Source organism: Erythranthe guttata, chromosome 7 (assembly GCF_056151865.1).
Source record: "Erythranthe guttata isolate IM_541 chromosome 7, IM_541, whole genome shotgun sequence".
NCBI lineage: Eukaryota > Viridiplantae > Streptophyta > Magnoliopsida > Lamiales > Phrymaceae > Erythranthe > Erythranthe guttata.
The window spans coordinates 3,182,879-3,205,730 of NC_142539.1; the positions used below are offsets into that span (position 1 = coordinate 3,182,879).

Consider the following 22,852-nt stretch of genomic DNA (forward strand, 5'->3'; position numbering starts at 1 on the left):
TTTCTTGCGTCCTGTTCGACTCTTCCCATGGCGGAGAAGTAGGTCTCTTTGGTTACGAAACTGTCGGCGGCTCCTGATTTCTCTTTGACGAGTTTCCACGCGTCCTTCTTCATGGACGCGAAGATTTTTTCGTCTTCGCCGTAGAGTGGCCCGAACCTCGGGAGCGATTCGAACGTCGGGGGGCTACCGTTGTCGTCGTTTAGCTTTTTCAGTATCTTGGGTGGCAGATTTTCCGGCGCGGTGGCCAGTTGGACTAGTGGGCTGGGGTGGAGCTGGGGCGGCGCCTCCCTCCGGCGACGGAACTTGGATAGATTGAGGCAATGAGACATTTTTACAAATGATACAAATAAGAACAATGGATATGGAATTCTTGTAAGGCCAATAGGATTGAACTACATCCAAGAATAAATTACAATTATACTCCTATTGGAAATTAAATAAAATTGTCATTGATGTTTGACTTACATATACAAATATTTATTTCATTCCCAATATTTCTTATTACACCATCATTTCTCTATTAGGTATACTTGTATATATATATATATATATGAATTTAAATACCCTTTAATTAATTAAAAACACAATTACCTCAACGTTCATTCATATTTAATTTGGCCAATATTTAATCGTTGGTTTTTCAAAACTTAGTGATGGAGGAAAAACAAAAAATAAAAAAAATTGACGATTATTTCAAATTATACGACGACCAAACGGCTGGCTCTCACAACTTTTCACGACTATCAACACTACTTATGGCATGCAAATCTCTGAACAACCTAAGACACGATTTATGAGATCCTACACCTAGTGAAATACACTATGTAGTTTCGAACGGTAGACCTACATAAATAATCACTTACTACGCACACATACACATGGCTGAACGTGAACTTCCCTAAAACAAAATGAAAAAGTAGTCGATTTTATTCCACGCTCAATTTGAAACGATCAATTTTCATTTTTTTTTATTCAACCCTCTGATTTCTCTCCTCTATTTCCTCCAAATTTCCGTTTTTTCCTCTCTCTTTCTTTTTTCTATTTTTCAATACAAAAAAAAATGGCTTTTGACATTAACGAAACTCATACCATCATCCACTAACATATATCATATAACGGTCACTCGGTCTCGAATAATTTGCTCAATTGAATGATTCCAATTAATGTTAAATGCCATGTCATGTATTATGTGATATATGCAGCAAATTGTTAATTAGAACAAAATAATATTTATTTACCAATTAATTATGCAATAGAAATTACGTGCACCCTACTCTCCCACATTTTATATATATCCACTATAATAATTGACTAATAGGAACAGTAAGTCAATTTGTAATTAAATGTTGGATATTTGTAGCTATTGTTTAAAAAAAAAAAAAGAATTCATTATAAATTTGCGCACTTGTGTTTGGATGAAGTCGTTTATGCAACTTTGTAATGTGTGGCTATAAATTTGAGCAAAAAGTTTAAGTTATTTTGTTGGAAGTAAAAATGTTTAGGATGGTTTTGGGAGTTATTTTTTTTGTTTTATTTTGGGAAAATATAATTATTTTAGGGAATGTATTTGATAATGAAAGCAATGTTTGTTTACATTATGAGATGAGACGAAATGCATTGTAGTAGTTCAATTATGTTTATATGGATTGGAAAAATGTATTTTAGAAGAATAATTGAAAAATAAAATTGTTGATATGTTAATGTGTAACATTAACATTGTCGGTCAACACAATAGTATTGTCGGAAAAAAAAGTTAATGCTACTGTCGATCAACACAACAACATGGCCGAAGAAAAAAATGTAAAAGGAAAAAAAAAAAGAAAAGTAAATGCCGGTGTTAACCCATCAACGCTGGTGAGCAAGGGTCAATGGTTCGGTGAACGGTCAAACGGTCAAGGAATTAAATTGTAGTATAACTAGGGTTTGAGGATATGAAATTTGGTGTATTGAAAGGGCTGCAAGCTATATAGCACGGACAGGGAAACGACGATATAGGAAAATGAGGAAAAGTTAATGCTATTGTCGGTCAACACAACAACATGCCGAAGAAAAAAATGTAAAAGGACAAAAAGAAAAGAAAAGTAAATGCCGGTGTTAACCCATCAACGCTGGTAGGCGAGGGTCAATGATTCGGTCAACGGTCAAACGGTCAAGGAATTAAATTGTAGTATAACTAGGGTTTGAGGATATATTTGGTGTATTGAAAGGGCTATGAGCTATATAGGATGCGGAAACGGTGATATAGAGAGACAGGAAAATGGACACGGGAAAATGCATGTCCCGAAAACGGAGATACAAGAACTTGCGAAAAACGTGTAAATAAGTATAGGGGTATATTTATAAATATATATATATATATATATATATATATATATATATATATATATATATTTTTGTTTATATATAAATTCCTTTTCTATATTTTCATGCAAACATATTCAAAATAAATTTTATTATCAACTATCAATTTACAATTGATCACTAAATTATGAAAATAATTAGGGAAGCAACATTTTTTTTTAATTTGCTATTCAAATATGTTACTAACTTTTTATAAATTGCAAAATGGCACTTGCAGGTGTCTTCGAGTTTCCGACACGAAATATTTGCAAAACGCCGAAACATTAAAAAGTTGAAATTTACGTGCTACATAAGTTACGAGTATTTAGTCCAAAACGAACATTAGTGGACCTTTAGGTAAAACTAATTTTATAAATAGTCCAAACCTATGGCTAGGACTTTAATTCTTATGGGCCTATACGTAATTGTCCTTCAATCTTTGTGCTTAATTAAGGACTAGACGCTTAGATTTTTGCAATATCTATATAGGTTGGAAATCATACGGAATTGATTGGAAATGGTTTTTTTTTTGAAAATTTTCAATATTTTACGGAAGTAAAAAGTGGTTTCAATTTTCATTAAAAAAAATCGGAAACAAAAATTCATTCCGATTTTGGAATGCCTCAGAAATCGCCGGAATTTAAAAATTTTTGGAAATTTCGTTAGTTTATAGTATCTTGTTCCAATCGGATATAACTAGAATATTCTCAACGCCGGAAACCGGCGGAAAAAGCAGACAGAAAAAAAAAGTCAACGCCGGAGACCGGCCGGCAGTCAACGGCGGTGACCGGCGAAATTATACTCAAAATTGAATAATTGGTGAGATTTAGGTTCAAGGTTAAATTGAAATAAATAATGAAATTTGAGCATATTAAAATCTGAGGGGGTATTTTAGTCTTTTACACACCACCTCTGGACAATGTCTGGACTTTTTTGTAAAATAGTTTTTTGTCTTGACCCCTTTATGAATAAGTAGCGCACGATGACTTATTTGTAATAAATACAAGTTATATTATGGAAGTACAAAATATATCATAAAATTATATTATATATTTTTGAAAAACCATATAAATATTCGGAACTAAAATTGGATCGAATTATGGGTATGTTTGGTTATGTTTCCAATGAGAATTTCTAGTTTTCAAAATTTCTGATGGAAAAAGTGGACGTATTGGTTTTTGTGTAGAAATGGGAATATGTTTGGATGAAGTGGTATTTTTAGTTTTATGTAGGTGTAGAAATAAGAATATGTTTGGTTGTGGTAAATTTTCTCTACGAAAGTACGTGCAAAAGTAGAATATAATGATTGAGGATGATGATGGTGATGATGATTATTATTATTTTTATTATTAATATTATTATTATTATTATTATTATTATTATTATTATTATTATTATTATTATTATTATTATTATTATTATTATTATTATTATTATTATTATTATTATTATTATTATTATTATTATTATTATTATTATTATTATTATTATTATTATTATTATTATTATTATTATTATTATTATTATTATTATTATTATTATTATTATTATTATTATTATTATTATTATTATTATTATTATTATTATTATTATTATTATTATTATTATTGTTGTTGTTGTTGTTGTTTATATTCTTATATTATTATAATTATTATAAATATTATTATTATTTTATTATTTATAGTATTATATTTTACAATAACAATAATAATAATAATAATAATAATAATAATAATAATAATAATAATAATAATAATAATAATAATAATAATAATAATAATAATAATAATAATAATAATAATAATAATAATAATATTATTATTATTATTATTATTATTATTATTATTATTATTATTATTATTATTATTATTATTATTATTATTATTATTATTATTATTATTATTATTATTATTATTATTAATATTATTAATATTATTATTATTATTACTATTATTATTATTATTAGAAGAGAGATAATTTGGGAGGAGAGAAAGTGTAGATATTAATGAGGAGAGAGAAATGAGAAGAGAGAGAGTGTGTAAATATCAGTGTTCTAAAAATCGGCCGAGGCGGCCGATTAATCGGTCTCCGAGGCGGAGGCGGTCCAAAACCTTTACGATTTTAGTGTAAAGGTTTGAAAAATCGGTTTTTTGCCCGTGGGGCGGTTTTAGGCGGTCTGAGTCGGTCCGAGGCGGTCTGAGGCGGTCAAACCTTCAAGGCGGGTCAAACTCGGTGGCAAAAATCGGTTAAAAATCAGTTTTTTTTTTTTTTTTTTTTTTTATAATTCAAAATAAAAGTTGGATTTTAATAAAAGAAAATACGAGTTTATGCCTTACTTTGTTTATGTTAATTGTTATTGTTAAAGAACTAATGATGTATGCCACGAATGTTCAAGAATAAATGTAAATTCAAAAAAAATATTTTTTATTTATATTTTATAAGGATATTTATGTATTATGATCTTATGATTATTAAACTTTTATTATGTTATTAGGATATATACATGATGGAGATATAACTATGTTTAAATATCTTTTTATATATGTTTGGAGCATTTATAAATAATATTTAGAAATATATTATATTAAATTTTAAAAACCGATTTATTTCCGATTTATTACCGATTAATCACCGCCGCACCGATTATAAATCGTGAGTCGGTGCCTGACCGACTCGGACCCGATTACCGATTTTTACAACCTTGGTAAATATTAATGAGGAGCAATGAATAGAAGGAGAGAGAAATTAATGAGTTGGTGGAATAAAATATATAGGTTAGTTAGTAGGTTTTAGTAGGTTTGAAAATTGAAAAAAAATATGAATAGTGTATTTTCAATAGAAATTTGATAAAAAAAAAAAAGATTTTCTGGATAAAATTATCAAACAAACATGATCTCAGTTTTATAAATAGTATAAAATTGGAAATGGGTTTTGGAAATAAAAACAAACATCCCCATAATTTTCGGTAATTTTATATACCATCCAAATTCGAGAAAATTCGGAAACTGGAAGTTCAGAAAAATTGTAATGAAGAATACAATTTCAAATTCGGATTTTTTCGGATTGGAATTTACGGAATTCGAAAATTGCATTCGGATTTGTACCCCTATATCCATCAATCTGTGAATAAATACAACCTCAAAAATTATTTATTAACAAACAAATCAAGTATAAGTATTTATTACAAAGCCATTTGCTCAAATGAATACAGTATTATTCAATATGATACACAACTGCATGCATGCAAACTCAAAAACAACATATCAACAAATAATCCCAAACATATAGTACAGAAACCATTTATTCACACACACACACACACACACACACACACACACACACACACACTCACTAATGTATAAAAGAAACTTACATGATCAGCAGACGATATTCAATTCATTATTGATATTATGAGCAAACTCGAACCGGCCGGCGGGCGTCGAGCTTAATTTCGAACACTTTTCGATCCACATAGTCGAAACTTTTGGCATAGCTTCTGGTTCCACAGTCCACTTTTCCAAGTAGTGAAAGTTCACCAATTTAAAGCTTTTCAGATTGGGAAAATCGGATCCGTGGCATACCATTTCCTTCCCTATAAATGCGTCGTTGCGCATGTCGAGACTCTTCAGCTTCGAAAGCTTCCCTAATCTCTGCATGGGGTCCACTTTCAGCTCCGACCCGTCGAGCACGATTTCTTCCACATTTGCCAACATTATCCCGACCACATTGTCCGGAAACTTCTTGATGTGCCCTTCTAGCTGCAATTTACGAAGAGATTCGCACACCAGCATTTTTCTCAGGACGGAGATTCTTTCGTCCGAATAACAGGTGAAGTTTCTGACGTCGAGTGAGAAACTCGTCGTGGATACAACATCGTCGACAAAGTCGACGACCTTGTCCAACGCCTTGTGGTCGTCCTCCACGACAACGTCGAACCGTTGCAGCTTTTTCATGTCCTCGAGGTGGTCGGTGTAGCAAACTTTCGTGTCGAAATTGACGAGTATTTCAACCTCGGTCAACCCACGCATGTTCAGCCTGCCGTGATCGGCGCCGCTCCGGTACTTGGCCGGGAAATACAAACGCTCGATTTTCGCAAACTTGCACAGTAAATCCGGTATCGTAACTCGGCAGTGTCCTCGTACGCGTAAATCAAGAATCCTCAATTCCGACAGGTTCCCCAACGACGAAGGAATCTCCTCCAGGTGGCATCTCCTGAAACTCAAATACCTGAGGAACACAAGGTTCCCCATCCCTTTCGGAAGCTTCCATAACCGGAAATCGACTCCGTCGAATTCCACCACTCTTAATACCCGCTTCATGAACTCCTTAACCTCGAATACCTCCACGCGTCTCCAATCAGCGGCCGCGTAATCCACTACCGGCTCGACCGTGTCCATGAAGTAGAGGGAGGAGCATCTGCTATTCCCTCCGCCATGCGGGACGACGGCGGGTACGGCAGCTCGATCTTCACAATACGCGTTCATTTCTATTGTTAGTCCACTAGCCAAAGATTTCGGTATTACGGCCGTGGCGAATCCCCGGCCCGCGACGACCTCGAATAATTTCTCCTTCTCTCCTTGATCGACGCAGAAATCACGTACGAGAGGGTGAATCTGACAGGATTTTACTAATTCTTCCCCATTGAGCCGGACCATATTTCTCCGAGCCAATTCCAACAAATAGTTTTCGGTTATGTCCGTCTTCGTCGTGTTTGCGGACTCATCTTCGGATATTACTACAAGGCCTTCAGCGATCCACCGTAAGTAAATTTCGTCCACTCGTATTTCCGATCTGTCGGAACGGGTGAGCTGTGCTAGGTAGAGAAAACACGCCTTGAGGCGGAGGGGTAAGTTGGAGTAACATAACTGCAGCATACTTCTAAGGCTACGCTCCGGGTCTGCAGTTTCATCTTGATGCAAGTTAATTTCGTCGAACGCTTTGTTTGGATCGAAAGTCGTATCGTCCTTGTTCGTAATAGAGTTCCAATATCCGGCGGCGATGGTAATGGCTAGTGGGGAGCCTCCGCACCGGCTCAGTATTTCCTTCCGAAGCTTGTCGACACAGTGCGGGATGAGGTTGGTAGTGCCGCCTGGAGAATGAGTGGGAAGTTAGATGCTACACCTGGATATTTATACAGGCTGAATATAATATTAACCGTAGATTTGATTAAATAACTAACCCGTAACCATACATACACATGGCTGTGTGTGATTTGTATAGATTTACAGTTCAAATTCACCCCGTATATATAACCATGTGCAGCATCTACTATTCAAATTCCCACATCGACTAGACATGTCTATTCAAATTCACCTCGTATATATAACCATGTGCAACATCTACTATTCAAATTCCCACATCGACTAGACATGTCTATTTAAAGGATTTATAGATTTTTTTTTTTGGAAGTACAAGATTGTTTTTTGAATTTTTTTCTAAAAGTTCAAGAGTGTTCGCAATTTATATAAAAATAAACTTAAATAGAAAAAAAAAGTATCGGCTCATAAGCTATTTGTAAAAGTTTTTGCAAATACTCCCTCTGTTCCATAATATCTGTCTCTTTTGAGGATTTCTTTTGTTTCATATTATCTGTCACTTTACAATTCCAATGTTGCATTAATTGCTTATTTTTAAATTTTGCCCTCATTAACTCTATAGCACTCTTCCTGCATTAATTAATAAACAAGGGTATTTTGGTCCATCAATATCTATTTTCCTAAAATCAAGACATATTTATTGAGATTCTTAAGATTTGTACCAAGGTGAAAAACGACACTTATTTAGGAACGGAGGGAGTACTTGTTAAATCTTCCAAAATGTGCACTAATTTATATATGAAATTAGGATAACTAGTAAAACAAATAAAAACGAACTTTTGAAAATTGTGTAGTAAGAAAATAAAATTAAAACAAATGATCAGAAACACAGAACCCAACCTGCAATTTTGTTAAAGAGTCGGTTGCTCCGGTCAGCATCCAGCTGTCTCATTCCGTACAATTTGCCATTCTGCCGGCAGTCAGCGGCCACCTCTTCGATCCGGGTCGTGATCAGGATCTGGGTCCGGGTCTCGTCCCGGATAGGGAAAGCCACGCGCATGTTTCTCCAATTCTCCCTCGTCCTCACATCGCAAATCACAATCAGGCATTTGACCTTCTGCTGCAGCCGGTACAGCATTCTCGTCGAATCCAAAAATGACAACCCCGCGACCACTTTTTTCTGGCGTGGAAGAAGCTGCCCGAGTATAGACTTCACCACCGTAATGGCGTAGAATTCCTTCCGGGCGCAATTAACCCAAGCAAACGCTTGGAAACTCCGGCGTACACCCGCGTCGTTGTACAACGCGCCCGCCAGAGTCGTCTTTCCCATGCCACCCATGCCATGGAAAGAGATGACAGGGAACTCTATGCTCTCCTGGAGCAAGAGTTCCCTGATTTCTTTCTCTGGCGGCCCGAACAAGAACGTTTCTTCTTCTTCGGGCCTGGATTGAGAACCCTGATCGAGCAGAGGGCTCTGGCGAACCAGGGTGAGAGAATCGGTGATCTTGGAGATGAAAGTCTCGAGCTTCGACTCTAAGATGTTTATCGGGTTCACGTGTTCAAGGCCGGATTTGACTAACTCGATGTAATCGTCGAGGTCTTTGGAAAAGTAGAAGAGGAAATCTCGGAAATGGCGGAATTGGTCGTCGTTGGTGAAATGTTTCGCTTCGGCGGAGGCAACCAAACGTAATGATACGATGAGGTCCTGCGAGAGGTTCTCTACCGTGGAGGCCGACACCCCCTTGAATGATCGGCTTTTTTCGAAGCCGAGCTTGTCCACCACTAATTGGACGACACCGCACACGTTGTTGGCCATATATTCTTCTATTGAATTGGCTTTCTATGAATTAAACTTTTGTATATATTTATGATGCCCATTCTTATTTCAGGACAACAAAAAAATCGATCAAACCGTGCGTACTTGTTCTTGTTTTGGAAGAACAAGTACAACAGAGGTGGAGGAGGAGGACAAAGAAGAAGCTAGTTCCAAAAGATAGTGCTTCACCATATTGTTTGTTACTAACATAGGAGTATTCCAAACTGAGTAAACATTCAAAAAAGTAGAAAATATGATTGCCATTCAATAGGTGACATGTGGATTTCACTAGTAAAAAAATTGCTTATTACTAAAAATGTTTTTGCCACGGTAAAAAGTCGTAACAAAAAAGGTACTTTTTACTACGGAACAATTTTGAAGTTTTAGTAAATACTAGGATTTACCGTAGCAAAAAAATATTTGGTACGGCCATCTACCGTAGCAAAACTTTTGTCTATGTCCGTATATGCTACGGGGCAAATTCGTAGCAAAAACCTTTTTAGTACGAATTTGATACATTTTACTATGGTTAATGATAGTAGTATAAAGCCATTTTTCTACTAGTGTTTGTAATCATAGATTTAGCGACAATCACACTCACCCATTTGGATGTGTTGTAACATGAAGTCCACCCGATATAAATAACTAGATATAACATCTAATTTCCCTAACCTGGAAGGACTGCTCCTCTCCCCGTATACTTCGTTGGAGGGACATTAATTTTAGTAATTGTACTGTTACTATGTTACTATGTCAGTGCAATATTAATGTCTGGAACAATGATTTTACGGTGTGAGACAATAAAATTACTGTGTTAGTCGTTAAAAAAAATCAGCGCCAGAGACCGGCTGGAAAAATAAGTTCAGAAAAACAAAATTATTTTCTGAAAAAAAAATTATTTAAAAAAAATGTGAAAATGGGGTTAAAGTGATATATTTGTTAAATATGAGGTTAATGTAAAATATTGGTGAAGTTAGAGTTTAATGGATGGAAGTAATTTAAATTATATCTTAAGGAATATTTTTAGAAAAAAAAAATGCAGATTAGTTTATATGTGAAACTATTTTTTTATAAACATATGTGCATTTAAGTTCTCTTCAGTTGATTATATCCAATTCGCCCTATTATTTTTCGAGGGCATTTACATGTAGCTGTAGGTTCATAATGGACTACTTATTAACAAATAAATATACCCAAAAATACATTTATATAAAGGCGGCGGTTATATACAAGCCCATTTTTTTATTAGTTCAAACCCACATAAAGGAGTTTATTAGTTCAAGTCCCTAAATTAATCTAATTTTATTACATCAAGACCAAAGAGGACAAATATACCTTTATCCACAAATAATACTCAAATATAAATAAATCCTATTTTTTATTTGTTCAAGACAAAAAAAAAAAACAAAAAAAACAAAAAGAAAATATCACGACTGTTGCCGCCAGACCGCCGCGACGCCAACCAGCGAGACTTCGACCACACCGGCGATGACCAGCGTCCCACCCACCGCACCGTTACCACCACCGCACCACCACCAACAAGTAAGTCTTTTTTACTAAACATTTGTTTGTAAATTCGAAAACATTAATCGAGCACCGATGTCCTTTTTACTAAACTTTTGTTTGTAAATTTGAAAATACTAATCGAGCATCGATTCATAATAAATATGTATGAATGAACATAAATCTATGCTTATTTCTTGTTGGGTTGCAATGCTTTGGCCAATTTTGGAAAAAAAATTGAGATTGAAATTGGTTTTTTTTTTTTTTTTTTTTCGTTGGTTTCCCAAATCGGTTTACCCAGACCGATTTTGTACATGAAAATCGGCGTCATAATGCCGATTTTCGTTAACCAAATCGGCGACACAATGTCGACTTTACAAGTCAAAATCGGCGTTCTAATGTCGATTATTGAGTACAAAATCGGTTTTCGGATACCGATATTTTTCAAATTCTTTTTAAATAATACATTGTATATTTGGTTAATTGATATTTTTTAAATATTTGAAACGAAAATGTTTATCACCATTCGGTGGCGTCTACCAACTCCTTTAACCCAATCGAGTAGAGCTTTCCGTGTCTCAAATATTTATTCGTTAGATAATTCATTTGAATAATCCTCCATCAATCCCTTAGGTTGCTGCACGAAAGTATGGAAAAACGGTCTTAAAAAAATACATATAATAAAATCGGTACTTAAAAACCGATTTTTGTAGTACAAGTCGGCATGACAATACCGATAATACAAAAATAAATCGGTGTTGTCATGCCGATTTGTACTACAAAAATCGGTATTTAAGTACCGATTTTTATTCGGAATGTGGTTAGTATTTGCAGACCGATTTTTGGTATCGTCGAATTTTTTTTCCAAAAGAAAAAACGACCAAAAAGCAAAAATAAACGGTTAAAACATATTTCATTGTGTTCTCCACCCTCGTAAACCACCATATTGTTGTTTTCTGGTTCCATCGTGAATGTTTGATATGTATTTGATAATTTTGGTGTGTAGGATTTCTTGGTGGGTTTGTGAAAAAAAAGGAGAAGAAGGAGGTGATTTTTAAATCGCGAAATAAGAAAGAGGGGTTTCTTTATTTGGTCTTGCATAAAAGAAATGATTTTTCTTATTTTTTTAATATTTTGTATTTTTTATTTAATTTTAAATTTTATTAAGGGTAAATTATTATTTTTACATTGAAGGTCTTGAACTAATAATAAAAGGGGCTTGCATATAACCGCCTATAAAACAATAGATAGGGGCTACAGGTTCACGGAAGGCAAAAGTATCTCCTTAAAAGTTTTGATATGCTCAATTTCATTTCCAAAAACTCTAATTTCACAAACTGACTGATTTTGACTAATTACCCCAATTTTAACTGCCACCGTCGTTGATAATAACTATTTTCTCCTTTCGATTTTCTTTCTGCCACGATTGACTTTTTTCATGAACACTTTGTAAACTAGGGTCTGAAGTCAAGAATCTAATTTAAAGCATTGATGGTACTCTTAACATGAACATTAGGGTTGTCTTTATTTATAATACTCCCTCTGTTCCACAATAACTGTCTCTTTTTATAAATATTTTTGTTCTATATTACCTGTCACTTTAGATTTTTAATACTGCATTAAAGTCATTTTTCCTGTTTTAACCTTATTAATGAAACTCTAATCATTATTTTTTTTCTTATAAATCATTAAGTAATAAAGGTTATTTTAGTCATTTCTATATGGATTTTCTAAAATCAAGATATATTTATTGAATTTCTTAATCTTTATGAAAAATAAAAAAAAAAGACACTTATTTAGAAACGGAGGGTTTTATCTATCCTACACCCGGTGAAGGTTACACCGGGTGATTTTTCACCGTTGATCTACACACACCAATGTGGGTGTGTGTGTGTTTGTGTGTATATTAATGGTAAAGATCTACCCGGTGTATTTCACCCGGTGTAGGATCTCAAAAGCCGAAACGGAGGGAGTAGATGATAGTGGATTTATTTGTAAAAGTGAACAAATTAAATGGCTAAACATAGATTAATAAATCAAAGTTGGCTGGACCTTTTCGTATAAAAAGTAAACACCCTTGTACTTATTCAATCCTATTAATGAGAGTATAAAATGAATTATCAAACATATAAACTAATACCTCAAAATTAAAATAATCTCCTCCAATGGAAGTATCAAAATCCCACTAATATAGTAGAAATGTTGTATCACGATTGGAAAGTCAACTCTTCTGATGTGGAAATTCCAATATAAATAATTAATTAGCTATTTACGGAGTCAATTGAACCGAGCTATATACATGCGTTCCACTTCTTATCTCTCAATATACCGAATGGTCTTCCCTAAAAAGAAAGAAAAAGAAAACTACGACGGTCCCTGAAATAAGATTAAATTACGAAAACCTCTCATGTTTTAATAATTACAACCACCCTCTTAAACTATAAACCTTCTTACACGTCCATCGTTGTGGTTTTAAATTTGGAATCCTCTAGATTATGGAGAATATTCTCTAATTTGTATCCGTTTTATCTCACCCAACCTCTATATTTTACAACAAGATGATTATAAAATGTGTTTTTTAATTTGTAAATATCAGATTGTGGTGCATCAGAAACTGTTTTTTCATCCACTGATTACAAACTAGTCAACATTCCACAAGATTAAAAAAGTTAAATTTAACACCATAACAGTGGACATGTTAGAAAATTCATAGTTTTTATAATTTAACCTTAATTCGAAGGACGGCATAATTTAAAAAAAAAAAACATATAGAAGTCAGAACGGTCTCAATTTAAATATGGACGACTACTCGATTTATCTATCTTCAAATAAAACAATTTGATTCTATACTATCTCTTTCAGTAGGCACCAATAACAATATTATTTTGCGGGTTCAGTTGCGTACACGAAATTAGAATAATTTAAAAAAGTATCCCATGGCATATAAAAATTCATTTTAATAAATAATTTCCACAAAATAATTAATGAGTTATTTTCATTTGGAAATCTATTTTAAGAGTTAATAAGGTTATGTCTTACTTTTGGAATTAATTTTCAAAGTATTTGGATAATGAGGTTTTAAGCTATTTTAAGAGTCTGTTTCGCTAAATTTATAAACTACTAAAAACATCTTATAAAATATTTAAGAACTTATAAACTTTAAAATTATTTCAAATAATTTTTAAGAAGTATTTTAATTTTTTTTTAAATAAGTTGTTAGGGTTCTTATAAGCTGTCTTAAAAAAACATACATCCCATCTTTTTTATTTAAAATTTTATTTGGTTATTTACTAAATCAAAAATACCAAATTAGACTTAAATACTTTATTATATTACATGAATACCAATAGATAATTTCTTTAAATAATATATACTTGTAATCAAGATTAATATCAATAACTACTTCGAATTATAATTATAAAAAATATCATAATAATAATACAATAAATTATTCTCTATTTATTTTTACACTTAATTGTATTTTTAAAGATTAGTCAAATACCATATCAACATAAAAAAATATTTTAGTTTATTTAATATATAATTTTGTATTATTTTTTTATTTGAAATAAAGTAATATGTAAATATAATAATAAAATTTTCAGAAGAAAGTATTAGAGTAATATAAGTTAGACAATTATAATGTCAGAGCTTCTCCCATTCCTTCGATACACTTCGGTTTTTTTGCCATCGAGTTTAGTATTTGTTACGTGACAGTTACATAATCGACTATAGTTGATTTACAAATCAACTATGTCTTTTGTACAGTCGATTTATTAGTTTTAGGTCTAATATAATATACGCTTTAATATTTATATCAACTACAGTCAATTAATAAATCAATTACACAAACAACGTATTCAATTTTACATCCAGTTTAATCCATAATTTATCATATGGTTTTTATACTACATTAGTAAAACGGTCAAATTTCATAAACGAAAAAAAAAAAATCACAATCGACATAGTTGTAAATGATAAACATTACAATAAAACACACACACACACACACATATATATATATATATATATATATATATATATATATATATATATATATATATATATATATATATATATATATATATATATATATATGTATATATGTGTGTGTGTGTGTGTTGTGATCATGGTCACTTTAACTTAAACGGAGCTGCAGATTATGATACGAGGCAACTGCTTGACCTTTCTAACATCTTCACCTTCTTCTCCTTGCAGCCTTTCTTCGAATCGCGGAGGCATCGATACGATCTTCAGCTCCCGAAGCCGAGCCACGTACTCCAATCCAGCTGGCAGCATCTCCAATCTCGCGCATTTTTCGATCGACAAAATCATTAGCTGCGGCATCGCTCCTTCCTCCACGTCCCACGTCTCCAAGTTGCGAAGGCTCCGAAGTTTGAGGCTTCTCAGCTCACCGAAACTCGTCCTACCGCACTTCATGCCGGTACCGACATACGCGTCTTTGCAGAGTACGAGGCTCCTCAGATTCGCAATCTGTCCGAATATCGGCATCGGATCGGATTCTAGCTCCGAACCACTTAGCACAATCTCTACTAGTTTATAGCTTAAAGCGACATCCGTCGGCAATTTCTTGATATACCCTTCCAAGTGTAACGAGACGAGCGCTTCGCAGCCGAATAGTTTCGCTAGAACGGTCCGTGTGTTCTCAGAATAACAGTTGAAGTTTCGTACGTCGAGCGATAAACGACGTACTAATGATGAGCGAGTGTAGTCCAAGATCGCGTCCAAGTCGATGTGACTCTCCACCACAACGGCACTCATTTCTTCGAGCTTCGTCATCGCTTGCAAGTGTCGAACATGACACACTTGCGCGTCGAAGTTGACTAGTACTTGAAGCTCTCCCAAGTTTTTGAGGCTCAACCGATTATTCTTCTTATTATTATTACTATCGGCACATTGGAATCTTGCCGGAAAGTAAAGACGCTCGAGTTTCGTCATTTTCCAGAGGACATTCGGTATTGCCATTATGCAATTAGGCTCGACGCGTAAATCCAGAGTCTCGAGTAGGATTAACTCGCCGATCGACGATGGCAATTTCTCGAGGTAACATCTCTGGAAACTCAAGTACCTCAACTCAATGAGTTGACCGATCCCTCGCGGTAGGTCCCACCCACGGAAGTCAATTCCGTAGAACTCGAGCACCCTTAGCAGATAGAACTCCGTAAAGTCAACAAGGAGCTGTTTCGAAGTCAATATCTCCGGTGGAGGCTCGAATGTGCCGGCGAATGTGAGGGAGCGTAAATTAGGATGGTCAATTAATTGGTAAGCCCTGGAATTTAACGGGAGTCTAGGAACCGTCACGGACATGAATTCCTTGGTGTTTACTTTATCCGCATCTCCGATCTTCGTGAAGAATTCTCTTACGAGAGGGTGGAGTTTGCACGACAAGAAAGTTCCGATACTTGGACCGTCTTGCTCTTGTTCGAGCATTTGGACTAGGTTTCTTAGAGCTAATTCCTCCAAGTAGTGCTCCGCGACCTCCATCGGATTTTGTTCGGCTTTCGATATCGTGTCCTCGTAAATCCAGCGTACGTAGAGGTCGTCCAAGTGTAACTCTCCTTCCGAAGGCAAATGCGCGAGATAGAGTAGGCATTCTTTGAGTTTGTCCGGTAAGTGTGCGTAGCTTATAGATACTATTTTTTGCACCGCGTGCGTAATGTCGGGTTGTTCGTCTTGTAGATGGGACTTTAGCGAGTCGATTTCACTGTTCGATGAGTTTGAAGTGTCGGTGTTGTTCAGATATCCGGCAAGGATGGCAATTGCCAGCGGCGACCCTTTGCATCGGCCGGTCACTATTTCCTTCAACGTCTTCTTGGCGTGTTGGTTGAAGCTAATATCTGGAGAATGACAATGCAAATTAAACGAGCAAATGTTTCAACACGATGGAAGATTTCTTATATACCGATATGATGAATACAAATCAGAGTACACTAGTAGAAAAATGACTTTTTACTACGATCATGAACCATCAATCGTAGTAAAAGGTACCAAATTCGTAATAAAAAGGTTTTTGCTACGAATTTGGCCCGCAGCATGTACGGGCGTAACAAACACTTTGCAGCAAATATATTTTTTTTACTACAGTAAATCCTAGCATTCACTATGATTCCAAGATTGTCCAATAATAAAAGTTACTGCTGTTTACGGTAACAAAAAAATTCATAGTAAAAAGTCATTTTCTACTAATTGTACTAGAAAAGGAAGACGGGAGAATTTGCTAAAAGACAACACATCGTCATCTAAAAACTTAAACACAGTCTAGAAGTTTGAGCTGTTGCAGTGAATCGTTTAATATTTATATCTCCAATACAACTGGAATTGCGCGCTTATCCCAAAATTTCGGGATTTATCATTTCATCATATCACTTCGAATTCTCGGATCTTAAGAAAAATGATTAAAACAATGAAAATCATAGACGATTCATAAATTACGCACCTATTATCCTTTCAAAGAGTTTCCAGCTTTGCTTGTCATCCAAGGGACTAATCCCCAGTACATCACCGCCGATCCTCTCCGCGAACTCCCTCTCACGAGTCGTAAGCAAAATCCGGGTCCGCGTTTTATCGGCGGTGGGGAATGCGACGCTCAGCATCCTCCAATTCTTCAGATCCCGCACATCCGACAACACGATCAAACACTTGTTCTCCAGCTGCAAACTGATGAGCTCCTCCGCCAGCTCCAGGAACGACATCTTCGTAACCCGTTTCCTCATGCTCGGCACAAGCTGCACCACTATGGTTTGCATGATGTTCCTGGTTTCGAAATCCGCCGGCATGTAAACCCACGCGAAGCACTGGAATTGCCGGCGGATCTCGAAATCGTTGTACAGCTTCTTCAGAAGCCTGATCTTGCCGAGACCCCACGGGCCCCACACGGAGATCACGTGGGCCCAGCCCGAAGCAGGGGCGCCGCTCTCCGGGAGGAGCAGCTTCTTCGTAATTTCTTCCTTTTCCGGGCCGAAGAACTCGTCCTCTTCGACTAGCGGCGATGTGGTGGGTGGAATGTGTTTCATCGATCTTTGCGGCCGCTGTATTTGTACGGCCACGTGGTGTTCGTGCTGTTGCTCGATATCTAGTTGTTTTTTGATCATGCTTTTTTGCTTCTGCAGATTGTGATTGTTTATCAGCTTCTTCATGAGGGATCCGGTTCGGAATATGGAAAATCGACTCGCCTGCTTCGTGTTCTTGTTATTAACAACGCGGGCTTTCTCTTCCAAGGATTGATTGTCTGCGGGATTATTTGAGCCCGAAGCAATATTACTTGTTATCTCTGCCATCTCTCCCTGCGTGTTTCAACTTAACCCCACCACAAGAAATATAATCAAAGAGAAGACAATGTATATATATATATATATATATATATATATATATATATATATTGTTGAAGTTTTCTACTTGGTTAGCATATGGCGGTTCCCTCTTATTTTTATATGTAGAGAAACATATAAAATGTATCATCATTCATCCAATTAAAGCACCACATGATTATGTTTAATGATTGAGAGATTATTTGGTTAAACTAATTTAAAAAATCTAATTAACTATTTTAAGAGTTGATAAAGTGTTACAGTCTTATTTTTAAAGTTTTTGATTAATCAGCTTATTTCTCTAGCTGTTTATTTATTTTTATTTTTTTTGGTTTTTAAGATTTTTTTTAAGACAATTGCCCACCTCTTTTAAAGAATTTATAACCTCTTAAATATCTTGTAAGTTATTTTTAAGAGTTTATAAGTTTAATCAAACACTTTTTAATTAAGACCTCGTTCAGTTATATGGTTTGAATTGGAATTTGTTTTTTCATGTAGTTGGAATTTCTCTACTGGATAATTAGTTAATGAGTTAGTAAGATGTGCGGTTCTTTGTATTAGACCTAATTTTAAATAATATAATTGGAGTTAGCAATGGTAATCGAAACCTAACATTATAAAAACACTAATGTATTATTTCAATTGAGTAACATGCGAAAAGTATCTTTGTGTAATTTTAAACTAGCAGAAAATTCTCCGATAAATAAACTAGCAAAAATCCCTGTACAATTATTAAAATAACAGAATCGATCTATTTTGATTTCAGTAGTTGACCGAATGTAAAATGGCAAATATACTCTTCAATAAAAAAATATATAAATTAGAATAACATAAAATACATGCCAAATTGAATAAAAAAACAAAATTTGAGGTTGAATTATAATTTATGCTAATTTATGCCACCAACTCCACCACCATGACTCCACCTCCGCCAACAGTTGCACCCAAAAGTCCGGTCACCGTCCAGTCACACAGTGGTTTTTGCTAGTTTATTTATCACATAAGGGGTTTTTGTTAGTTTGAGATTACACATATGTAGTTTTTGCAGTTTACTCTATTTTAATTTGGTGTTCAGTTTCTTATTAAAAAATAAATAAATAAAATTTGTGTTAAGTTGACTATTTCTTTTTCGGTTGTTGTTTAATGGTCTATGAGATGGCACACCTGATGAAAAAGCATCGGGTGGTTTTACACTATAAATCTATGCGAATTATTAACATTTACAAATCCCTGTTTAGATGACTTTGCATACCTAAAATTAGGGGAAAATTATTCGTCCACTCCATTGTAAAGTAATATTTGCAAGATGCACCTTTAACTTATTGCATCGTGTGCCCCTCGCTTATTATTTGTGACGGCTTTATTCTTAAACAATTATCCCCCACAGTTTTTAGTTGACCCCAAAAAAATAGTAGAGAGAGAGAGAGAGAGAGAGAAACTGTGCAGCACGATAATTGCCTCGTGGAAAGCACGAAACTTGTTACATGTTATATGTTTTATGTTTATTCAACATAAATTAAATGATTATTCAGTTGTCGTTCTCGTTACTAATTCTATTTGAAAAGAACAAAGCATTGCGTGGAAGTAACAAAACAATGACTCTGTTTCCCTTTTTTTTTTTTTTTTTTTTTTAATAATTATTATTGTTATGTTAGCGTCCATGATTTGTCATATAACTTTAATAATTGTATAAATAATAATAATTAAAAAAAAGTATTTTCCTATCAAAATAATGCTACTAGTTTTTTTTTTTTTTTTTTTTTTTTTAAATGAAGGAACCACAGTATATAGGTGTATCGTGTAAACCTACACTCCCGTATAATAACTTACAAACCATACGAGATACGTAAACCACTAGACTAACCATATATGATAAACTCGACCTACCGACTATTGGCAAATGAATTCGAACTTGGGTCAATTGACACAAGCTGACTTGTTCCAACCGCTAAGTACTACATAGTCTACATTGAATAATATATTCTTCAACTTACTTCTAATTTAACTAGTGTAGTAACAAACCCAGACAAATTAATAATAACAAACAATTTTATGAAAACCTCAAACAAGTTAACTCTGATATCAATCTGTACTTTGAATGTGTTGTTATTTGTTAGGGTTCTTTGCTTCTTTACAATTGGAATAAAGTATCACATCTTTTTCGGTTTCTTTTTATCATTAAATAAGTGTCCACACTTCATCGGGACTAAGATTGACAAACAAACAACTCAAGCTAGGAAGTTCATCGAGATCAGAGTCAATTCGAATGAAAAGTCTTGTGTTCGACGCATTTAAAAATTTCCACATATGCACTTACGAAAGAAAGTGCTGGAGATATAAATCTTGAATAATTCACACTCAATTCACTAACATCTTAAGCTTTTAGATGAAGTGGTTATCTAACAATCGTAATTCAATCACTCCTCAAAATGAGGCTCGTACGAACATCGTAAGTCTCACTCGAGGGTAAAACCTCCCTTTATATACTGCAAACACGAAAACGGCATATTAACAAGTTTCTCAACTTCAACGCCTTTGCACATTAGACTATTCAAAACCTCGTTCGGCCCTAAACTATCATCACCCGCCATAAAACCTCGACACACGACAAGAGAAGTATTACACACCCAAGGCACAGAAACCGTGTAAGCAAAACCGTTACCAGAGCTACCGTTCCCTAACAGACCATCTTTATAAACTATAAGCACCCATACTTTCGACACATGTTTCCCCATCGGCAAAGAGGAGAAACCGGTTGACTCAGTGAGTCATCCTCTACGAAATCAGTATCTATGTGCAGGTTCACCACAACAATTCCGTGATCTAGGTGAAGCCTGTTACCCAGATTCCGTAACAAATGGAGAATTGGGTTCCCATAACTTGCGCGGAATATAATTTTCAAATAACTTAATAATAAACTAGCATTTTTCTCCCGTGCGATGCACGGGATATTATTTAAATAGTGAAAAAAATTAATCAATTTAATACATAATAAGAAAATATAGTATACTAATATAGTAAAATTTAAAAATGTAGTATTATTCATATTTTATATAATATTAATTTTTTAAATCTTACATATTAAAATTTATAATCCAAATAAATTTACTAAGATTTAATGTAGTTAGAAATTAGTAGAAAAAATTATTAAAAGTAAATAATTACAGAAATACCATTAGGGTTTTTTAGGGTTGCCCAACGTTTCTTTCTTTTATATATAAGATTAACTGAACAATTTTTTCCTTTTTTTTTTTAAATATTTTTTGTGATAAAAAAATATATCTTTTAGAAGAATTGGCTCGAAGAATTGATGAATATAAAAATTAGAAACTTGGATTTGACAGTTTGACATCCTAGAAAAATACCACTAAAAAGCTAATTCATTCGGGGTTCATTGTGCATGATTTATAGTATTTCAAGGGTGAAAAGTGCAATTGATTTTTTCGAGAATGCAAAATACTAATTAAATATATTTTAAGAGTGTAAAGTGAGGTTAAACTTTTTTAGTTTTGATATTTTGGCAATTGCGTTTTCTTCCATCTGCATCCACAATTTAATGAGAAAAGTCATATCGAAATAAAAATATATGGAATGCAACTTGCACGCCATTGTTACTATTATTATAAAACTGTACACTTGTGCTCACACAAAAAAAAAAAAAAAAAAAAAAAAGTCGAAGCAAAGTTATAATAATTTTAACCAAAGAAATTGAGCTAAATATTGAAGATATTGATATTAAATGATAAATTTCACTCACAGTTTAAGTTTTTTGTTGAGATGGTCATGCAACATGGTATCAGAGTTAGACAAAATGAAAAGTTTCTGAATTCGAATCCAGGGCCGGTTCTGAGGGGAGGCGAAGTAGGCGGTCGCCTAGGGCCCCCGATTTTTTACGAAAATTTGGGGCCCCCAAATTATTTTATTTACACTTTATATATTAGTACTTATTTTTTTAAAAATAATATATATTATATTTTGGAACATCGGTTCTAAAATAAATTTAAGCAAAATAATCAATAAATATTTTTGCAATTTTCTTAACTTTGGGGCCCCTAAATATTAAATTTATAATATCTCAATTACTTATTTTTATTCTAAAACAGAATCAATATTCATTAGTGTATTCAAGTTTTTAAATATTTATGAAGTCTATTTGCTATAAAGATTATACGTCACGGGAGGAAGTGAACCAGCAAATCATATTGTTAATTTTGAATTTTTTTTCCATATTTTTAGCTACTTTATATTCATACATTTCAAAACATATTTCGGGGGCACCGCCCCCGAACCCCGTAATCTTTTATTTCATCATTTTTAGAAAATATTATTTATAGTTTTTAATACATTCAATTTCGAACACCCATTACTACAAAAAAGGGTAATTACAACCACCTCCTGAGGTATGGTTAAATTATAAAAACACCCCCTCTTATTTGGGTAATTACAACCACCCCTTCAACTATAAATCTTCTTACACGTCCACCCTTGCGGTTTCAAATTTAGTGAAAATTTCGAGATTATATGGAATATTATCACTTTTTTTTACCCGTTTTATCCCATTCGAACTTCACATTTTGAAGCAAGATGATCATAATATGTGTTTTTTTGCTTGTATATATCAGATTCCACGAAATCTGTATTTTTACACAAAACGAGTACAAACTAGAGCACATTCCACGAAATCTAGATGATTATGTTGAATTTGACACCATAAGGGTGGAGATGTAAGAAAAAAATCATAGTTGAGGGGTAGATGTAATTATCCAAACAAGAGGGCTATTTTTCGTAAATTAACCATACCTCAGGGGGTAGTTGTAATTTACCCTATA

General features: G+C 34.0%; 2 protein-coding genes across 2 annotated transcripts; both read right to left on the reverse strand.

Moving 5' to 3' along the window:
* Nucleotides 1–5,461: 5,461 nt before the first annotated feature.
* LOC105950534 (putative inactive disease susceptibility protein LOV1) lies at nt 5,462–9,418 on the reverse strand. The gene is made up of 2 exons (XM_012973904.2): nt 8,277–9,418; nt 5,462–7,429 (listed from the first exon to the last, which is right to left on the reverse strand). Exons 1-2 carry the CDS (start codon nt 9,190–9,192, stop codon nt 5,718–5,720), a joined length of 2,628 nt encoding a protein of 875 aa, XP_012829358.1. The 5' UTR covers nt 9,193–9,418; the 3' UTR covers nt 5,462–5,717.
* Nucleotides 9,419–14,806: 5,388 nt separating this feature from the next.
* On the reverse strand, nt 14,807–18,023 carry LOC105950542 (disease resistance RPP8-like protein 3). Its single transcript, XM_012973912.2, has 2 exons — nt 17,153–18,023; nt 14,807–16,553 (listed from the first exon to the last, which is right to left on the reverse strand). The coding sequence occupies exons 1-2, from the start codon at nt 17,991–17,993 to the stop codon at nt 14,839–14,841; spliced, it is 2,556 nt and encodes an 851-aa protein (XP_012829366.1). The 5' UTR covers nt 17,994–18,023; the 3' UTR covers nt 14,807–14,838.
* Between the last annotated feature and the right edge of the window lie 4,829 nt (nt 18,024–22,852).

What these genes read in the sequence shown, in the direction of transcription:
- LOC105950542 (XM_012973912.2), bottom strand. Translation starts at nt 17,993, where the DNA reads ATGGCAGAGATAACAAGTAATATTGCTTCGGGCTCAAATAATCCCGCA. An exon ending in ACTCTTTGAAAGGATAATAG is followed by an intron (nt 16,554 to 17,152) that starts GTGCGTAATTTA and finishes GTCATTCTCCAG; the next exon opens with ATATTAGCTTCAACCAACAC.
- LOC105950534 (XM_012973904.2), bottom strand. Translation starts at nt 9,192, where the DNA reads ATGGCCAACAACGTGTGCGGTGTCGTCCAATTAGTGGTGGACAAGCTC. An exon ending in ACTCTTTAACAAAATTGCAG is followed by an intron (nt 7,430 to 8,276) that starts GTTGGGTTCTGT and finishes CTCATTCTCCAG; the next exon opens with GCGGCACTACCAACCTCATC.